Consider the following 21,286-nt stretch of genomic DNA (forward strand, 5'->3'; position numbering starts at 1 on the left):
TTAAAAAGTAAATCTTTACTTTTTGTATTTTTTAAAGCTGTTTATTATAAATTATAAAATAATTGTGTAAATCATTTCCAATTAAGATTAAATTATTTTTGTTTCTATTGGTTAATTAATTTAAGAGTTGGACTGACCAGAGTTTCATTAATTTGTGTAATTGGGCATATATTTATTTAATGTGTATTTGTCCTGGAAACATTTTGATTATTTAAAGTTGAGATTTTAAATTAGTCTAGTCCTCCTCAACAAAGGATATTCTTCTTTTTTTTACTTTGTATTTTATTTGCGAAGAGCTTATAGTTTTGACTATTGATGGAAATTATCCATGCTACCTTTTACTCTCTCATTCCTTTGGATGTATGTCATGTGTACTATATATGAATATTCTTGTGCCATCCATTTTCTTAAGGAGTAATTGAGTAGTTCTTTATTATGAATAACTTCATAAACATACCTTTCTTTTTTTGGGGGGTAAAATATTTTTTCATAATTGAATTTTATTTTATTAAAGTTTTTTTGTATTTGTAAATATGTTAATATTCATATTACTGAAATTTTTAAACAATTAAAGACCTGAGGCTGAATGGTGTGAGGTAAATTGTACTTAAACTGTTGATATTCTGCATTTTGAAACTGTAATTAAATATTAAATCTTAATCAAATTGGAAAAATAATCTAAAAAAAATGAAGATTATTTTTGTATTATAGATTACATTTTTGTTATCCTTATATATTGTATTTACTTTGTACATTAGTTATTAAATATTACATTATGTACATTAAATAAATCATAATTGTATATTATGTGAACACTGCCATTATTATACTTTCTGTTTCTACATTGTGTTTTTTTTTTTTTTCTACTAGGTTATATAATTCCATTTAATTATATACAATAAATTTACAAATGCAACTTCTCTGTAATTATTTATTTTTCTGATAATCTTTAACAAAGTTCATGTCCACATTGCCTCACATCTTCCTCTCCTTTTAATATTTGTTCTCTCCTTTCTAAAATTTTATACGTTCCTATCGCATTCTAATAAAATCTAATTGTATCGAAAATGTCTGTATAATAACATGGACCAATTTAATCTTCATGAATTTTCCAAATATTCTAATAATGCCTAGTTTCACTAGAAATTTCATTGTTGATGGGATTAAAGGATTTATCAATTGTGAATTCCAATTTGGTTCTTAGTCAAAAGGGTTTAAGTTGTGATAGTGTCTTATGGGGACTAGAAGGAGGTGGTAGAAACTGAAGTTTTAGTCAGGAATTTAATTGATAAAGGCATACTGTTGGTTCTGATCCATTCAAGAGTATTTTTTAAAATTATCAAATAGAAATCTATCATGAATAGAAAAAATGTCACTTAATTTGACTTTATAGTTTTTCGAAAGAAAAGTGCGTAAGTTGTATAAAAGACAACCTTTCTGAATTAATGTTTTTCTTATGAATTGTTATCCAGGTATCAAAAAATACTATTGAAAAGTAAGATTTATTTGGGTACTTTTAAAGTGTAACTTACATAGATGGAAATTGGTCATCAAATAAATATCATTTATTTTTGTACCCTTTCCACTTCCGGAACCCCCTAATAGTTCATATTAATAATTCTTTTGAGGAAAAAACAGAAAATTTCTAAGATACGAATAAGAATATGAATAAAAATTTGTGATGTATTGAGGGTACTGGACGGGCCCTGCTCCATGTCCATTTCTGAGTTATATCAATAGGAAATTTATAATCAAAAAATTTGTATTAATGATTTATAAAATTGAGGTGAGGCATTAATAAATAGTATTATTTTAAGGTAGTGATTAAATTTAGGTGCCTCTAGAAGATCTGACCAGGCCAGATAATTTGGGAGCTCTGCCCACTCACTCCAAGAGAAAGTATCATGTAAAGTGTGTATCAGGTCTGGTCCAATCAGCTTTTCGAGCTGGTGGAGATTGATTAGATGATTTTGACTCCAATTGAAGATTTGGAGGTACTCTAGATACCATAAGGCCTCAACAATGCATGTTCATACAGGTTAGGTAACTAGCTAGGAGATGAAAGGACAGGATGAGTCTTATGGGAACTAGCCGTAGGTCCTTATGAAAGGAAGATGAGATCTTAACTAGGCAGGAGTTAAATAAAAGTTCAATATACTATACATTTCCTACAATAGCACAAGAATGTACTTATCTACTATGTATATAGTTACTCACTGCCTCCTTCGCAGGAGAATTCTCTGAAGGGAAAAATTCGCACTCTTTGGGGCTGTTATACATAATCAGAGATGCTATGTGTAAGACAATAGCTTTTAGTGGATCAGTAAATCATTGTAATATTTATTGTTTCTATTAATACATTTTAGAATATTACAACATATAATATGGTTACTACATTTGAAGTATTTACAATAAATATATATTTCACTAAATGATGTTTGCCTGATGACTGGAGTCACTTTGTGGCAGCTTGAGCAGTAACCAACACATAGTAGACTCGTCATGAGAGGCTTAAGGCACCTTTGAACATAGCTCCAAGATTTAACTCCCTACAATTATTTATTTAAAATTTGTGTTTTAAGAATATTGTATACAGTATACTAGGGGTAGATGTAGTAGGAATGAATTATTGAAATTTGGTAATTTGTTATGTAAATTTCAAGTCACAAGCAGTGCCAGTTAGAATCTGCCCTGGATGGGTGATATACAATTCAGGCGGAACCAAATGATCAAACTCTCTCTCGACCACAACTTGGCTTGAAATTCTTCAAATATATTAGTAAACCAACTCTCGATGCCTATTTTTCAATAATTTAGTTGAAGTCAATCAGTATATGAAGCAGTTATTTTACCATACCTTATTCTAAAGGCATGTAATCAGGACAGAGAGAAATTTGTTTGTGATCAATGGTTCAAGCTGATGGTATGGCCCTGTTTATGAAATATAGAGAAATAAAAGATTCTATTTCGCTTATTTGAAATGCAATATGTAAATTACTCCAAGAAATTATTTAACCAAACTAAGTCAAGTAAAGAAATATAACATCTAAGTTGCCATGAAGTGGAGAGGAGGGAGTTTATATGTATGTAAACAAAAAGTATTTTATTAAACACATTTATCAAAAAGGTATATCTAAAACTATTTAATAATTAATTTTTTTTTTTTAAAGACTGAAACATTGGTACACATTAAAAGAATGTGAAAGACTTGAAAATAATTAAATTTATTTGATAGAACTTCAGGAAGGGGCAAACAACTAAAAAAAAGACAAAGATGTTTAACGTAATATTTCTGAAATAAGAAGTAAAAATAAAAAAATCATTCAGTTCGAAGACCTTTAGTTCTAAGTTATTTTAAGAAATAGTTCTATGATTTAAGACAAAAAAAAATACTAACCAAAAACACATGCGACTAATTTGATTTTTAGGGTGAATTTGATAGCCAATAACTTTTGTAATTAATTTAGAACTTTATTGTTATAAACGTATTTACCTATCAGAAGTTGTGGAATTTAGGGATGGTTTTATAGACAAAGAGTATATGTGCCACGACTGACTGACCCAAACATAGGTTTCCTGTCAGAGGAGCAGTATCACACTGTTTTATTTACAAATCAAATAATAAAACCTATTTTCTAGAACAGAACTGTCGGTCATTGATCAAACTTTTTGATAAAATCACTTGTGGAAATTTTATATGTCCATGAAAAGTGCAAGTTGGAGGGCCTGGAGCTTTTTACCTATTATCTTTAACGATTTAATTACTAGTAATAATTTTCTGAACCCTCTAAGCGGAGCAATTAGAATTTGAAGAATTTTTAATTGCTAAGAATTAAAGAATTTATTAATAATACGATAATATAATGTAATTATAAGATAATAATATTAATATTAAAAATTTATTATACCGTTAAGAATTTTTTATTTTTTTTTAGAACTCATAGAAGGGCTATCAGAATTTTAATTTTGACCACTTTTCAGTTCAGAAATATTCATTCAATGCTTATGGTCTTTTTGAGGAATTCTCTTATTTATTAAAGTAACAACTTTCTGGAGAGGTGACATATTATACCCTAGTTTGTAATATAAATATTTATCTTTATTAATAATTATCATATAAATATAATATGAACAAGGGTTAAGTATATTTACTTATATATTTAGTAATATATAATCAGAATTTATAATTTAATAACACATTTCTATATACAATTATGTACAAGTCTATGGTTTTGTCTACATTAATGTAAATCAAAATTATTTTTTCAAATCAGAACTTGTTAGATTCAGTATTTGTTCGCATACTTTCTTATAACACCAAGCATCACCTTTCAATCTCTTCCTTTTAATGCCAATTATAGTTTCTTTCTTTGTGGCCGATGGCTGGATTAAACAAATTTCCAGTTCAAATGAAAGTTTACAATTCTTAATAACTTTGTCTGAAGATTCCACAATTTTTCCACGTATTAGGTACCTACAAACAAATTATACATTGGATTGTATATAGGAATAAATTCTTAAATTGTGGCTTTCTATGTTACATGAACTAAGATTAAAATATAAAGACTTTTGTGACATACTGGAAGATTTCTTGGACCATATTCCATTTATTATGTATAAAGATGTTAACTTACAATGTAATTTTTATTTTTCGGCAATCAGTTTCAGGTTCTAGACCTTAATACCACATGAATGCAAGATTGGGTATATTCATCAGATATTTTGGAATTAATTTTTACTAAAACTAACAGATTGATGAGAAAAATGACGATGGCAAATTCAAATAAACATTACAATTAAATGAATTTTTCTTCTTAAAACTTTTTTTATTAACAAATTAAAAAAGGTTGTTTAAAGGTATTTTGTTTATTTTTACGCTTTTCTAAAGTAAATTTCACAAATTTTAGATTTTATATTAAATAGTTTAATTACAAATTTTTGTAAAAATAAACACATATTTTGGTTATTATTCAATGAAATTTAATTATTAAAATAACAACACAAAAAAATTGGTTAAGTTTATTTTTGAAATAGATAAAAGAGATTAAAAAAAAAATAAAACCAGATCAACTTACCCCTTGCTTTTAAAGCTGATTCCGGCTGCCAACAGGCCACATTTTAATTCCTCGAGAGCCATATCAGGGTCGGTAAATGGAGTTGTAGAAACATTACACATTTGCTGCAATTAAATAAAATAAATGAATATTTTAATAACAGAATTTATAATTATTTTTTAAATATATGGATTCAAATAAACAATTAAGTAACCTTGGCTGTCAATTTGTTTGGATAAAAACAATCAGGAACTGTAGTCTTCTTCCGAGGGGTCAGTACATCTCGTACTTTATTTAACTTTTTTTCTAAACTGCAAAGGATTTTATTTCCTGGAGTGGAAGTAATCGGTGTAGATGGTGAGCTGTAATTAAGGAAAGTGAATTTCAATAAAATTCAAGATTACTATCAGCTATAATTGAAAAAGTTTTGGAATGACTGTTGAAGATAAAATGTATATAGAATTGAAAATAAAGTTAATGAGTCCTGCTGATTAATAACTAATATTGTACCTCAAGATCAATTTAATCAATAACTTTTATCAAATAAGAGAATACTTACTCAACAATGTTTGCCAAAGGTCTAGCTTTTCTGGGTGTTCTTTTTGCTGGTACTAAAAAATATAATAAAACAATTAAAATATAACAAATAATATTGATATGCTGGTTTTCAAACAATAAGTACATGATCCAACATTATAAGGGAAAAAATCAAGACACACTTGGAGAAACTATATCCTCTTCACCAGTGGGATGTCCTCTCTTCCTACCAGTTCTAGTCGGAGTTCTTGGTAAAGCGTTTTCTTTTTCATTAACCAAATCTGAAAATTACATTAATTCTGAATTTAATAAAATCTAAGTCAAATATAGCTAATAAAGCATAAATAAGGGAATTTTACTGTAGAAAAACCCTGTAAGATCCATTACCTTGCGATGAGCCTAAATCATTGTTATTCATAACTTCTTTCAAAAGCCTATAAGAATGTCTCACAGGACTCTGGCACTTGGGAGTACACGGAGTAGGAGGAATTCCCTACAAGCAAGTCGGACATAAGATAACTAATGTATAAAAATGAATAATTAAAAAAGGTAAAATCAATTAATAACATTATTTAATTGATTTACATTCACTCATATTTCTTTGGCTAGGAGCTGTCTAGTTTAGAACTTTCAAATTTTTTATGTATTATTGTATGTTAAAAATTAAACTTTTACATGCAAAAACAATGTTCTCATAGCCTAGCCTTTTTTTTTTTTTTTACTAGAACAATAAAAGTCTATAAATCCATTCTCGTTAGAGAAAACCTTCAGTTTCATTTTTCTTAGGAACAGGATTTGGACATTGGTTAATTTTGATCGAAACCACAGATTTACAACAAATATAAAATCTGTGTTTCTATTTCTACAATAAGATAAATAAATAAAAAATTAGTTTTTATTTTTTAATAATCAGAAAATGTTATTCGTTTAAAAATGGAGTGACCCCACAAATTTTTAAAACATTAAAAGAGGTTATGGTATATGAATTAATGTATCTTTGTTCTTTTTGTTTTCCTGTTATAAAATGTTTTATTCCACCAAACAGAGATAGATACCTCATAGAACAATTGTGATAATTTTTCAGTTCTCTGATATGGGTGTATTTGACGATAATAGGATATTAAAGTTCATTTGAAAGTAGTATCTCTAAAATTTCTAAAGCGACCTTTAATTTTAAGTACTTCCTGAGTTTTAAGAAATCATTGTCAGACCCAAATGACATACCTTTAATGGAACTAGTTTGAGTTTCAAAATGCTCATATTTTATAAACAAACAGATTTTAATAAACTGAAATTACGACTTTTATTTTTATTTTTTTTAAATAAAAAAATGGCTGAACTAAGAAAACACTTTTGCAATGATATTCATATCAAAATCAAATAAATACTTCAACAGTCAACATAATATCAATGCTCTGAAATTAACAATTAAACTTGTACTGAATCCTTCATATATTAAAATTGAAAAAAGCCCTAAGGTTTGTGTGAAATTTTTGAATTGGTCAGGCTAATCTTATTCTTAAGTTATGAAAGAATGGGAACAAAAACTGTAAATACCTGAATCTTATACCTCAACCGAGACTGTGTACTAAGCCTCAAGGGGAGCCCTTGTTTAGATCTACTCAACAGCAGAAGATAAGTAGCTGTGTCATAATCATAATCCCACTTATTAATCCTTTCCCACATTTCTTCACTTTCAATCATATGGTACCGCCCGAGGGCGTTTAAAACTTCATTATTTTTTTCATGATACTAAAACAAAATTGATTTGAGTAAGATTAAACAGTTTAATGATCAATGAGAATGTTATTATAGCATATTCCATAGGTTCTCATACTATGCAAATTCATTCAGTATTAAGGTCAATATTTCCTCTACCCTTAATAGTTTTTAAAGCAGCAGCATTGGTTAGCATGTCATGTATATTTGATATATACAACTTTGAAAATTTAAATATGCCTACTTACTATATTTAAACTTATCTGAGTAACAGGATCTAAACATCCCATTGTAATCCACTGATGAGACAGCAAATCATCAATCGTAATTCTTTCTTTTGGATCAACTTGTAACATATCTCTAATAATCTTCCTGCTTTCATCAGATAACCATGAGGGCTCTGAATACTTTCCTGACTGAAAGAAAATTTTTTAAAGAAATTAAAATTGACAGATCAATTTGAGCATAAAATGCGTGATTAGAGTGTATAGCTTCAAGAGATATTCACATTCAGTTTTAACTGAGTATATTAAATTGAATTATTTGTAAATGAACTTAAATATTATACAACTATAATTTAAGGAAATGCCATGAAAAAAATTAAATATGCAATAAATGAAATTGACTAACACCGCATTCATTCCCATTGGTTCTACTCAGGTAGAAATTTAATATACTGTGTTTTCACTGCTTACATCTCTATTATTTCACAAAACTGTTTTTAATGACAATAGGTGACAACCCTGTAGGCTGATTGGACACTGAGGAAATTGATAAAAAAAAAGATATATTTCTAATATAATATAAAAAGTCCCCTGCAGACAATTTTTCATTATTCTTCATAACCTCCTACAACTTTATTAGTTACATAGCATTTTACATAAAATTTTTGTCTTGCTATCAATATATAATAAGTCTATACTATCACTCTTGTTCCTATGTTATTAACATGAACAAATATTTTTTCTATTATCTACTTAAGTTAAATGTCTAATCCTATCAAAGTTTATATTTATCCATTTTTCATCACAAGTAAAAGTGTGAAATGGAATCTAAAAACAAAACAAAATTAAAGGTATTTTAGAGAAAGATGTTTTATTTGTTATTTAACCCAACTATTTCAAAGAGAATAAGACTTATCTGATATTGAAGAACATTCAATTGTACATTGATATACTGAGTTTAATAAAAATCGCAAGAGCCGGTGGTTTTGAGAAAATCGAGATTATAAAGTGCCACTTCTGGCCATTCGATTACATGGAAAAAGTTGTAGTCACACCCTAGGCATATACCACCTTGATAAGTTGCAGACACACCCTAAGTATACACCACACAAAAATCGCAAGAGCCGGTGGTTTTGAGAAAATCGAGATTATAAAGTGCCACTTCTGGCCATTCGATTACATGGAAAAAGTTGTAGTCACACTCTAGGCATATACCACCTTGAATATATAATTTCAGTTTCTTACAACTTTTCATTTTTGAGCTAGGCTGACAACACATAGACCTTTTTGTGAGACTTGGTTATTTGAACTAAGGAGGCCTCAAAACCTGTATTTCTGTTGAAAACTGGAATTTAAAAATTTTTCATAATCGCAACACTTCCACTTACTATATATTTCATATATAGGTAAGTGATAGAAAAAAATTAACATTGACCAGGACTAATTTTAAAAGTGAAACAAAGATTAAAAGCAATTTTGTGAATGAAGCTGTACTGCAGAGTGTTATTTCTCTGTCACTGTTATTTACAAATAATGTCAAAGTAATAAAACTTCCAAGAGGAAGCCTTTTCAATCTCTCATGTCATCTATTTCAAGTCTCTTCATGTGGATAATTCCGCCTTCTAAAACAATATTCTTGAGAATTCAGTCTTATAATTTCATTAAAAAAAATTATTTCAAAAGTAATGAAATAATAACATTGAAAACAGTTAATATAGAAATTCACAAAGTGATGATTGGTTTTCTTTGATATTTTATTACAAGTCAAGAAATACAATTTGAAAAGATTCATAATTACAAGTTAAAATTCCTTTTTGAAGTCTCAATCTTAAGTGTTAAGAAATATCTAGAAAAGAATAGTACCAACAGGTTGTGACTGATCTTTTGAAAAAAATTAGTTTTTCGAGATAATTTTATTATAAAATAGTGAACAAAGTTGTTACTTTATATATTATGCTAAAAATATATTGAATCTTACCAAAATTTTTTTGTATAAGCTTTCTATGTTATCACAGTCAAATGGCAGAAATCCACAGAGCAACGCATACAGAAGTACTCCAAGGCTCCATACATCAACCTTACCACCTAAAATTAATTAAGTCATTCCTAACATAGCAGTGAGAATCGATATAGTATTCAAAAACCTTAAAATGTTACCAATATATTGGTGCCCTTTTATTAGTTCTGGAGCAGCATAAGTAGGGGATCCGCAAGAGGTTTGTAAATGTGAAGACATGCCACCAACAGGTTTGGCACATAACCCAAAGTCAATCAATTTCAAATTCAAATCTCTATCCAATAAAATATTTTCCTAAAATATTTAAATAATAAAAATAAACTTTTTGATAAGAATATAAAATTATTTAAAGGAGATATAGAAAGCCTTATTTTTTTGCCACATACTATACAATTAAAGAATCAACTTAAATAACATCACATATTTAGATACACCCTTTGCTCCACTTAAGATAGTAATAAAATTTATATTGGTACTTATCTATTAGACCTGCCATAACATATTTCTGTTTTTGCCGGTTATAAGTAAATAACCATATTATTATTATTATACTAATAGAGTTAAAAGCTGTCAACTTTCTCAAGCTATATTTGCTTAAAAAGGAAAATAAACCCCTGACGAATCCTTTTCACTGGATGTCAAGTCAAAATTTGTATAAATATGACTAAGTTTATAGTGTCAGGTTAAAACCAACAACATAAATATAAATTGGCGGGTTTAATTCATAAGTACCTTCATTCCACCATAGCAACATAAAGTATTAAAAGAACAAATTACTCACTGGTTTCAAGTCTCTGTGGACATAGCCAATATTATGTAAATAAGCAACAGCAGACAATATTTGACGAAAGAATAACCGAGCTTCGAATTCTGAGAGTTTATTTTTTTCAACTAAAACATAAAGATGATTCCAAACTAAACTTAGAGCAATCACATAACTATTAAATTGATGTCAGTATAACTGATAACTTACCTATATGATCAAACAATTCCCCGCCAGAACAATACTCCATCACAATGAAGAAATGTTCTTTAGTTTCGATTACTTGATATAATTTACAAATGTGATGATGTGATATGTCTTTTAGAGCTTCTAATTCCATTTTTATTCGTGGATAGCCATCCTAAAATAGAATGTAAAGCATGAATGAAGGGAGATATGCATTTCATCCTAGCACATCTATTGGTTAGTGTAACATCGACTATGGTGTTCATCATTACCATTACAAACTGTAGAAATAATATACAAATACCTTTACAGCATTTTTCAAAACATGTTTAATGACTAAGGAATTCACTCAAACAACTATATAAAGTGTTAATAATTCAAACGTACATTTCAATACCTATAATACTGCTTATACACAATAGCTATCACATCAAATCAAATTTGAAACTTATTTCACTTACACCAATCAGGTTTTTATTCATTATTTTGATTGCTACTTTTTCTCCAGTTAGTAAATGGGTAGCTAATTTCACTTTAGCAAATCCTCCGGTACCAATTGTTTTCTCAACATCATACAAATATTTCAAGGCGTTATATTTCACCATTTTTATATTTTTAATTAAAAATTTTATCACTAAACATAAACGTAAAAACAAAAATTAACCACACAGACTGTCAAAACCATTAATCAAAGAACGACAATACGTTATGAACTTCAAATACAAACCGAATTCTGTTTTGAATAATTCCGTTAGCATGAAGTTTCGCCAACGCCTGAGTCTGTTCAACGAGAAAATTATTTAAGTAGAAACTGAATTTAAGGATAAACGTTTTTACGTGAAATTTATGTAATTAAATTTAAACGTAACTCATAAAACAAAGTCGACACTTTAAATATGTGTATCATGTCATACATATAAATTTTGGTACCCCCCCTCCATTCTGTATTTGAGAATTACTAATTTTGAAATAATTGTTGGATTACAAACGCATGAATTCAGAAACATTGATTTTTATTAAATTAAAATACTTAGTACAGTTATGTTTAAATGTATTTCCCGAAAAATATTATTTGCTATAATTCTGAAGAGATAAAAAAAAAATTTTTGTCACTTATTGAAATAACATTAATTTGGCAATATTGATTTATATCTCATCAAATTTTCAGCTACAGATTTACTTTAAAAACCAATGTTTCTGAATCAGTGTAAGTTATCATTTGTTGATGTAGTTTTTCTTCATAGTTTCTATAAAAGGTTTTTACATTATTGCCTAACATTCTAAGGGATATAATTATTTAAGAGTGTTTTCCTAAATATTTTATTAAATTTTATTAATATTTTGAACAAAACTAATTTTATATATATACTTTTTAAAATTTAAATTCGAATATTTCTCTATACAGAAACTGCTTACCAGTTCATTTTTCACATATCAGATAACAAAACAACATAAAAATATTAGCTAAATTACGAGTCTATTTATTTTTTCAAATTATATTTAACATTTCTACTAATTATTTTATTGTTTATGTTATAAATTATTTTCAAATGTGAGGATAAAATCTTTCTTTTGTATCTTTAATTCCAAGAAGGGTGTGCTGAAAAACAATTTTGGGAACTGCTGTTCTAAATTACCTATTATAAATAAATATATTTTGGGGGATATTTTTCTAGTTAAATTTATAGGTAACAGATTTATGTATTGGGTTGTATATACATCATTTATAGGCTCTAATTATTATATTAAAAATTATCTGTTAACATTTACTATATTTCTGAATAATTATTTAACTTGTTTATGTATGAGTACCTGTAGAAATGAATTATATTTTATTGAAGCTGACAATGCTGTTCCTGTTTGCTTGATACTTATATAATAATTTTTTCATTGGATTAAATGTCAAAATTATTAAGTTATTTGTATGACAGGTCGATTAAGTACTAAGGACCACTCTCATTTCTAATAAGTTCATAACTAAATTAAGTGCTTCATTCATGAACTTCCAAAACTATTAGTCTGTATATACATAATATATACTGTATTTTAAATTTTCCTATTTTGAACGGTGACAAATTAACATGTTGAATAGAAATTTAACTTATTTACATGACCTTAACAATATTTTTGTGATAACATTCCAACAGTGTATATATTGACTTTTGATAGATACACCTCATATTTTTCAATGCAAAAGGGAAATCCACTTAACTATACTGTAGACTTTACACTCAATGTTAAGCATAAATACCTAAAATATTGTTTGATCTATATTGTTTGTTAGACCTAAGGTGTCTCTCTAGATTTTTTTTTTTAAATTTCAATTTCCAAATATAATATTGTCAAACAATATTTTAGGTATTTATGCTTAACATTGAGTGTAAAGTCTGCAGAATATTTAAGTGGATTTCCCTTTTGCATTGAAAAATATGAGGTGTATCTATCAAAAGTCAATATATCCACTGTTGGAATGTTATCACAAAAATATTGTTAAGTTTGCACCTCATGTAAATAAGTTAAATTTCTATTGAACATGTTAATTTGTCACCGTTCAAAATAGGAAAATTTTAAATTTTGAAAAAACAGAATGAGTTTGAGATATAAAATTATAATTTACTAAATAAACTTTTACTTTTGAGAAGTTTATATATTAAATTTTGTTAGTATTTTCCTCAGATATTTGTCTCCTATTTGACCTAGTTAGTCCCCTGGGTTTCAACACATTTTTATACTGGATTGAAATGATTTTAGTCAATACAGCTTTGTTAAGTGATGTAGTGCATTGAGAAATTGTAAATAATAAAATAAGCTGTCACAAAAATGTATAATAAGTATTTATTATACAATGTACAATGTATAATAAGTATTTGTAAATGTACGAACAAGTATGTACATGTATAATAACAAAAATAAAAACATTTTTTCAAAAAAGTGGATTGAGCTAATTTTGAAACTAGTTGCCTCGTGTAATGCAATTATGTGACAAATCATGGCCAATTATTAAATTGTTATGGTAAATTTAATTTTTGTCATATTGCTGTTGCAGTATCTTGGTTGATCTTGATTGGTGATTTTACAATGTGTGCCACAAACCACTGATGAGTTACTCGATAAATTTAAGGTGAGTTCTAAAACATTTGTCTATCAAAATTAGTTGTGTGTATGATCATGAATTTCATGTTATAATCAAAATGAAAGAGTTACTGTCTTATACTACATTTGTAGTATAACTTTATGAATATTATTAATATTAAACCAATTTTGTTTTAACTGGAGTAAAACAAGCCTGGCTAGTAAAGCCTATATAGTTGTTTTGAATATGTTTTAATAATTCATTTCTTTGAGTAGTAAAAACAAAGCACAATCATCAAATTTTAATGTACACCTTGTTTCAATTTGATAATTATCAAAACAGGTATAGATGTTATGTAGTTTGTTTTTTGCCTTTGTTATGCATAGTACTTGTAGTTTGTTTTTTGCCTTTGTTATGTATAGTACTTACAAGCTTTTAACAAAAAGTGGCTTAAAGTAATGGCGTCATTCTTTCTCTAAAAGAAGTAGGATTGATTATATTCTAACGAATATATCAGGTTGGCCGCTACCAAGACTCAAACCATTCTCTTGAGGGGTATGACACCTTCCAGTAAGGTTTTCATGTACCTTGGTGTAGTTATTGGGAGAAAGTTCAACATGAGGCTTCACTTGGACTACATGGGAAGTAGAGTGTCTTAGCTCTTAATGGACTCAATTGTATCAGGAGAAAATTTTGAGACCTCAGATACCGAGCAACATTATCTATTTATAAAGAAGTGATTGTGGATATTTTGAAGTATGCATCACCAATGTGGAGACAGAATATCTCGCACTGGGAGAAGAGGAGGTTGACAGCAGTCCAGCAGATGGCTCTGTTATTATACGAGTCACTAGAGGATAAATAGCAATGTCTCACGAGGAGTTCCAGGTGTTTGCCGGAGGAATAACTATTGAACCCCTGCTGCTGGAAGACTATTATTGACTTGCGGTGAAGAGAAAATGTCTGGTGGGTTAACTGGAGAACCTTTGAGTGAGGATCAGTGAAGATCCAAGCAGATGGATGAGGATCCTCTGAGAAACATTAGAAGAATGAAGCCAATGGTAGGGAAGTACTTCTTTAGGGTAGCCATCCTAAGAAAGTAATTTTCTACCATTGGTTTATACCTGGAAACAACATGGGTCCTTCCGGACTACTGGGCCCACCAGCTCCTCAAAGAGCATGGAGTTTCTGGGCAAAGCTTGCACAAGCCAAAAACATTGATCCCTTATATCCCAGTTGTCAAGTTCTGGAGACTGCTGAGTACCCTAACTGCCTGTACCGTCTACAAGGCCCTGAGGGCCAATTATAAGTTACATAAATCTGTTTTATTATATAATATATCTAGAGAATGGAGCTTTTTTTTTCTCTAGTAGTATTTTTTTTTTTTTGTTCAATAACGGATAACTGTTAAAGTTTTAAATTACCAAGGTAAATAAATGCTTGAATTATTAACTAGTATTTTGATTAAAGTGTATATTTGTAAATAAATATGAAATAAATAAAAATTCTTAAAATTATGAATCATATACTAATGTTTTGTTCTTAAATTAAAAGAAGTAGGTATGAAAGTAATAAATTACTAGAATTAAAATAAGTTCACATTTAATTATTTTATTTTATTCTCAATAGAGGCTGTTTTCTTATGATTACAAATTGTACAAAAATATTATTTATAAAAAAATTCTTTACAGCCTCTTTTTCAGCAAGTTTCATCTTCCTAATTAAAATATAAATTAATATAAAATGAGGGAAGCTCAATGAGGTTATTGAGAATTATAAAAAGTATTTTTAGATTGGAGTTAAGTTATCAATGCCAGATAGGTACTGATAAAATGTTGTAATTATCCTTAATAATAAATTTGATAATTTAATCAAATATTAAATATCAGCATCTCATGAATGTTCAAGATGGCCGTGGCATTTAGCTCTAAGCTGCCGATAAAGATGTCTCTTCATAATCATGAATGCTAAGCTGCTTTAGGGGTATTTAAAAACAATTAGATAAACAAGAGGCCAAGATAGACAGAGCTGATCAGTAATATTATAAAAAATATTCTTCTCCAATGATCGAAGATACATTTAACATTTAAGTATTTCTATGTAAAATAACCACTAATAAACCTATCATAATTATTTTTTTTCTCTGATGTCTAGAAATGGTGCCATACAGATTATTTTAAGCATAATATTCAATTAACCAGAATGGGGCCGATTGCATCCTGAACAAACCGACATTTGTGTTTATTTTTTAATTAATAAATAAAATTGGTTTTCTCATGGTCTCACTAAATAATTTTCTTTTTTTTTTTAAATAATGTAAACCTCAATATATTCACACGCTAGAATAATATATGCTATTGTTCAGCCCTTCACTAAAAAACTTAAATTTCTTATTTTTCAAAATTAGTTATACCAAATTAACACTTTAAAAATTAATCTCCTTTTCTTCTGAAACATTGATTATTTTTCCAAGTAAATAATAAGACAAATAATTCATTAAGTTATTTGCTTTTTCTCTATATCCCCCTCTCATTATCCCCTTCAATACAACAAACATTAAGTCAAATATCGTGGATGTATTTGATTTCAAACCAATCACAGGTGTCTGATATAACTATTTCTATACAGTTTTTTTATTATGATGAAAAAAAAATTCAACAGACCTTGTAAATTATTGACAATAAATAACAATATATTGATAACTTAATTTTAATATGGTTGGATTATTTCAGCCCTGGAAAAAAAGGGTGAGTAACTTCTCTTCCCTTCACAACTTTCTTAAAATGACTAGTTAAAACTGTGAGGAATGAAAGAGTGGTTAGTAGGTCATTTCCTGTGGCCTCTCTAAAAAAATGTTGAATAAAACTGGTGGGATTCGATTATTAGAATCTGACAATTTTTCAAACCAAGCATTTTGGGACTCTAACCCCACCCTACTCTGTGACAATCCCTCTTTTTCTAGTTTTACCATATTTGTTATTACTTTTATGAATTATTGTTCACTATTACTCCAGTGGTGCTTTTTCATTTCTATTATTCATTACTGTATTTGTTATTAATATTTATTATCTTAATTTAAACTTGAACATTCTTTTAATTTATTCCGTTCATTAAATATTTTTAAAAAATATATATCTTAATACTATGCTTTACTATCTTTCATCTTTTTATTTAGCCCTGATGAAGACCTGAATTGTGGGCCGAAATATAGGTGCCTAATAAAAACCTATTCTATTTTTGTGTACCCTTTTTGGACCTTTATCTAGACCATCTTTCTTTAATTATAATAATAATTTAATTAGTATATTAATTATCTTCCGATATAGGTACCTACTACATTATAGTATTTCATGTTAGGTAAAATGCAGCAAAGTAAAATTAACTTGTCATTACCTTTTTAGGGCTAGATAATTAATAATTTGAATAATTTATTATATAGAAAATCATAAAGCTGTATAACAAAAAGAAAAATAATATCACTGGATTATCCAAAACATAAAGCTAAGTTTCCTGTGCCAGTAATAAAAATTTAGTTCTTGATTGAGCAACCCTTATACATGAGGTATTTTTAAAAATACTTAGAATATTTGCTTTAAATTTATTAAATAATCACTTAATTAAAAATTATTAATATAATGAATAGATGCACTATACTTACATAATTTAAATAGTCTCTAACTCAATTATAGAATACAACAAAATTGTATAAATTTACACCAGGAGGTCATTTTAGAAATATTATTATCAAATTAACTATACTATTTAAAAATAGTGTTGATTTTCTACATTTATTGCTAAACATTTAATAAAAAGCACTTTAAAGATATGTATTTTGTACTACACAGATATAGCGTCTAGCATTGTGGTGATACTCTTATGATGGGGAAAGATTTATAGACAAACAAATTTCTTATTAATAGTCAATAAAATAATAACTTATCATATAAAATGGAACTTTAGACTTAAACCTTTAACAAATTTAAGTTAAGAGTCAAAGGATATTGTCCTTATTTCTAATACATTTAAACCACTTTAAAAGCTAATTAAAATTTTAAAAAATGAATACTGAATCTCTTGTGATGTAGAAGGGAGTTCTTGATCTTCCTCTATTTATCATGACTTGTTTTCACTAAGGCGAGACATTTCCTCTCCATTCCTGTGGTCTTGTACCTTGTAAGCTTTTCTGTAATTCATAAAATAATAATTTTGATTACTTTAAAAGTAAATTCAGTGATAAACATGAAAATAATGTTTCATTGTGGCTAATCAATTCCTCAATTTAATAATGAGTTTTCATTTTATATTATGCTCTTATATTCAGTCTGAACACTTTAGGTAAAAATGAAGAATTTACGTGACATAAATGAAGTTTTTAATTAATTATCTAATAGAAATAAGTTCACAGATCCAAATAGGGATTTTTATTCATTTTAACATGCACTGTTAAAGAGCAGCATTTGTCTTGGTCTCAAAGAATCATTTTCTCACCACATTTTAAAAACAACATTTATTATAGGTTAGACAACCTATTTAGGTATCAGTAGACACTGGACCTAAAAAACCTAAAGTACTTGAAAAAATGTCAAGAAATTGAAATTGAAAAGAAGAATCTTGAAAAAAGAATAGACAATTATTTTATAAAATACTTCATAAAAAAGTATTTCATAAAAAGGTATTTCATAAAATACTTCATAAAAAATTATTTCAGGAAAAAATACTGAAAGTTAGGAAATTTTAAAACTAAGAGACTTGGGGAATTGCCTGTTACAAATCAGAATCATTACTCGTTAAAACAACTTTGTGTTACTGCGATATATAAACAAATATATGTATACATGTCAAGAGCCTTACAGTTTATTCATTGAGTTTTTGTGATAAACAATAATTGATATTGTTACAAGAGCTTATAGAACTTTGTTAATCTATTTTACACTAGCATCTTTGACATTCATGGCCTCATAATATATTGGATGTATATGAGCTGAAATTTTTCCAAGAATGGAACAGAAAACCTGGTAAAGTCAGCAATACCATAAACAGATTTTGGTAAACATCCAGTGATTAATTTTTATAAGTACCACTGCATTTGATGATGAAAACGTTTTGAGATTCGATACTTCAAACTCAATAAAAGTAAATGTAATTATTATTTCTTATAGACTGAGGATTGGGCTTGTTGAGACCTTGCAGCAACTTGGAGACAGAGAAATAAAAATAATTTTAACTTGGGATTGCAATTATTTAGCTCTGAATCCGAAGAAAATTAAAATATTCCAAATTGAGCAATTAAAACCTTAAAACCTCCATTTAATTTATAATTTTGTACCCCCTTTCGATTCAAGAAAACAATGTTTTTGAATCTAAATGTAAGCTATGAGAACATAGAGCTCAGGTTTGTGTAAACTTAGATTTATGTCTCTCTTTCCTACATAGTTATAGGGCCCTACATAATTATGTTTCCCTTTTCTGAAAGCTACTGGAGGGCATTACATAATTATGTCTCCCTTTCCTAAAATTTACTTAAATTGTCCTAGGGCTAGAAACAAATGGAATGTGTTCATTTTTAATTGTGAATACTGTCTTTAGTATTTAAAAAAATAAACAAATAATTAAACTCTTTATAAAGCAGTATATTTCATATAACTTCCAAATGTTTTGCGTTTATATTTATTCTATGATACACGGTAGGAATGAATGTAAAAATAAATCAACACTATTTTTAAAATATATTGAGAAAGTGATTCATTTTAATTATTAATGTGTTGGCATTTATTCTTTTTAGTGCGTGTTAAAACGAAACCCCTATTTAATGTGTTCATTTTTATTAGCTTTCAATATAATTTTTTTTATCTAATTAGACAGTGACTAATGCATTGTCTCATTAAGTTTTTCATTTTTTCTTTAATATTTATCAACCAAATTTTAAGTAATTATTAAATTTATTAATAACAAATATTATAAACATATTGTACAAGTTTTAATTTTTTTATAAAAAAAAAATTAAAAAATGTTAAATATAATAAAAGAGTAATATTAAGAATCCTGCATTGCTTTCAACACTTTTGAACATTTACTTTATTAATAAAATCTATTAACAATATCTATTTTAATTGATAAAAAAAAAAGAATATCAATTTTACATCTAAAAATAAAAAGAGTCATTATTAATTAAAAACTATTCATTTTATAGTATTAAATCATATTACCTGGTTATAAGGAAAATGAAGTTAATGTCATAACTCAATTATTCTACAATAGTATCATGAGCAGCATGCAATTCAGCAAAGCAAAAGCAGCAGCTACCACACAAGCTACTAAAATTTAATGTATGTGTATTCAAAAAATAATTATCCTATAATGAGAATAGTTCAAAATATCTAATGATTTAAAAAAAGCCCTATAGCCCTTCGATCATCTCCAACTAGAAATTTTGAATAAGAAATTATACATCTTATTTAAAAAAAAAAAAAGAGTTGCGCTGTATTAACTAAGAAATCGTTTTATAGGATTGATCATATGATACATGTATACGTGTGATATGTATGTATCTAAATGCTGAGAATTCGAGGGTTATTTTTGGAAATAAACCATGAGTAGTACTGTAAATTTGGGTTTACTTGTACTCACCAAAAAGAGGTTTAAAATTACACCTAAATCTCAAACATAAGGTATAATTCACAATCTCTACAACAGATGCTAGCACTAAGTCCTGAGGCACTTTGCCATGTTCTGGCCAATTTTAGAGATAGGTGTTCAAGCAACTCCTTAGGTTCCTAACAGCCCTATGTTATCTTATATCTAATTAAATTAATCTGTCTCCTATCATAAATACATTAACTATACCATATCCAAATGCTGGTGAAATTTATTAAAGCTATTCGCTAAAATATAAAATTTTTTATTAAAAATGATTTAGGCTCATTGTCTACTTAGAGCCAAATCAGAAAACACCCATTATATGTAGTCTTGACAAACTGAAGCATGAGAGAAAATTACCCATGGTTACATATTTTAAAGTCTTATGAGGTGATATGTCACGGAAGTAAAAACCTAATGATGTTAGAAAAGATATAAAAGAATGAGACTAAAAAAGGACAAGTGATCATCTTCACAATAATCTGTTTTGTAAAACAAATATTTCATTAAAGTTCATTAAAACATCAAACTGGGCTCGGAATATAGTATGAGTAACAATGAAGTTCTCTAACACATTTATATATATATATATATTAAAAAAAAAGACTATGTGATTAGACACAATCAAACATAACAGAGAGTACTTAATGAAAGGCTGAAACGTTTGACCAAAACACAACTTGAAGTATTATGTTGAGAAGAAGGGCTGGAACAATTGACCAAAACACAACTTGGAGTACTGAATGAAGGGCTACAGTAATTGATCAAAACAACAGGTAGGTGCCACAGTGAGCCCACACCTGGAAACCAATTGTTGCACCACCTAGATGGATAGATAACAGTTTAAAAGCCATTCACAATGAAAATGAAATAAAATTTTTGTAAAGAATCAATTTATTACACAAGCATTATTTATCAGCATGCATAGCATAATATTTATCAGTTTTATGACTATCAACTACTCCTTCTATACAAATACATCTATATACATATAAAAATAATTATTCTAGTCAAAAATGACCCAAAATAATTATAGTTTAGTATTTCTAATGCATATTTAAAATATTAATTCTTTCT

The 21,286-nt window shown here is 27.8% G+C and overlaps 2 protein-coding genes across 6 annotated transcripts in view; both read right to left on the bottom strand.

Annotated features, from left to right (window-relative positions):
* Positions 1–4,098: 4,098 nt before the first annotated feature.
* LOC106680611 (maternal embryonic leucine zipper kinase) lies at positions 4,099–11,365 on the bottom strand. Of its 2 annotated transcripts, XM_014420444.3 has the most exons (14): positions 11,228–11,365; positions 10,962–11,134; positions 10,525–10,675; positions 10,333–10,442; positions 9,692–9,845; positions 9,513–9,619; positions 7,559–7,726; positions 7,149–7,343; positions 5,979–6,084; positions 5,774–5,872; positions 5,614–5,665; positions 5,269–5,416; positions 5,076–5,179; positions 4,099–4,474 (listed from the first exon to the last, which is right to left on the bottom strand). In XM_014420444.3, exons 1-14 carry the CDS (start codon positions 11,256–11,258, stop codon positions 4,258–4,260), a joined length of 1,815 nt encoding a protein of 604 aa, XP_014275930.1. In that variant the 5' UTR covers positions 11,259–11,365; the 3' UTR covers positions 4,099–4,257. The 2 variants fall into 2 exon arrangements, with proteins under 2 accessions (XP_014275930.1, XP_014275931.1); XM_014420445.3 differs by lacking the exon at positions 11,228–11,365 and having other exon boundaries at positions 4,101–4,474; positions 10,888–10,978.
* A 3,793-nt stretch (positions 11,366–15,158) lies between these two features.
* Positions 15,159–21,286, bottom strand: part of Orct (Organic cation transporter) — a 130,663-nt gene continuing 124,535 nt past the window's right edge. For all 4 annotated transcript variants that reach the window (XM_014420452.3, XM_014420448.3, XM_014420450.3 and 1 more), the window contains exon 12: positions 15,159–17,756. In XM_014420452.3, coding sequence (XP_014275938.1) covers positions 17,687–17,756 — 70 coding nt within the window. In that variant the 3' untranslated portion in view covers positions 15,159–17,686. The remainder of the gene's footprint in view (positions 17,757–21,286) is intronic.

The sequence above is a fragment of the Halyomorpha halys genome, unplaced genomic scaffold, assembly GCF_000696795.3.
Source record: "Halyomorpha halys isolate HHAL.00 unplaced genomic scaffold, Hhal_1.1 Scaffold270.1, whole genome shotgun sequence".
Classification (NCBI taxonomy): domain Eukaryota; kingdom Metazoa; phylum Arthropoda; class Insecta; order Hemiptera; family Pentatomidae; genus Halyomorpha; species Halyomorpha halys.

Coding starts and splice junctions, on each gene's coding strand:
- LOC106680611 (XM_014420444.3), bottom strand. CDS start 11,258: ATGCTAACGGAATTATTCAAAACAGAATTCG. Junction 7,727..9,512: donor GCTTATACAAAAAAATTTTG/GTAAGATTCAAT, acceptor ATTTTCTTTCAG/TCAGGAAAGTATTCAGAGCC. Junction 5,180..5,268: donor CAAACAAATTGACAGCCAAG/GTTACTTAATTG, acceptor ATTTAATTGCAG/CAAATGTGTAATGTTTCTAC.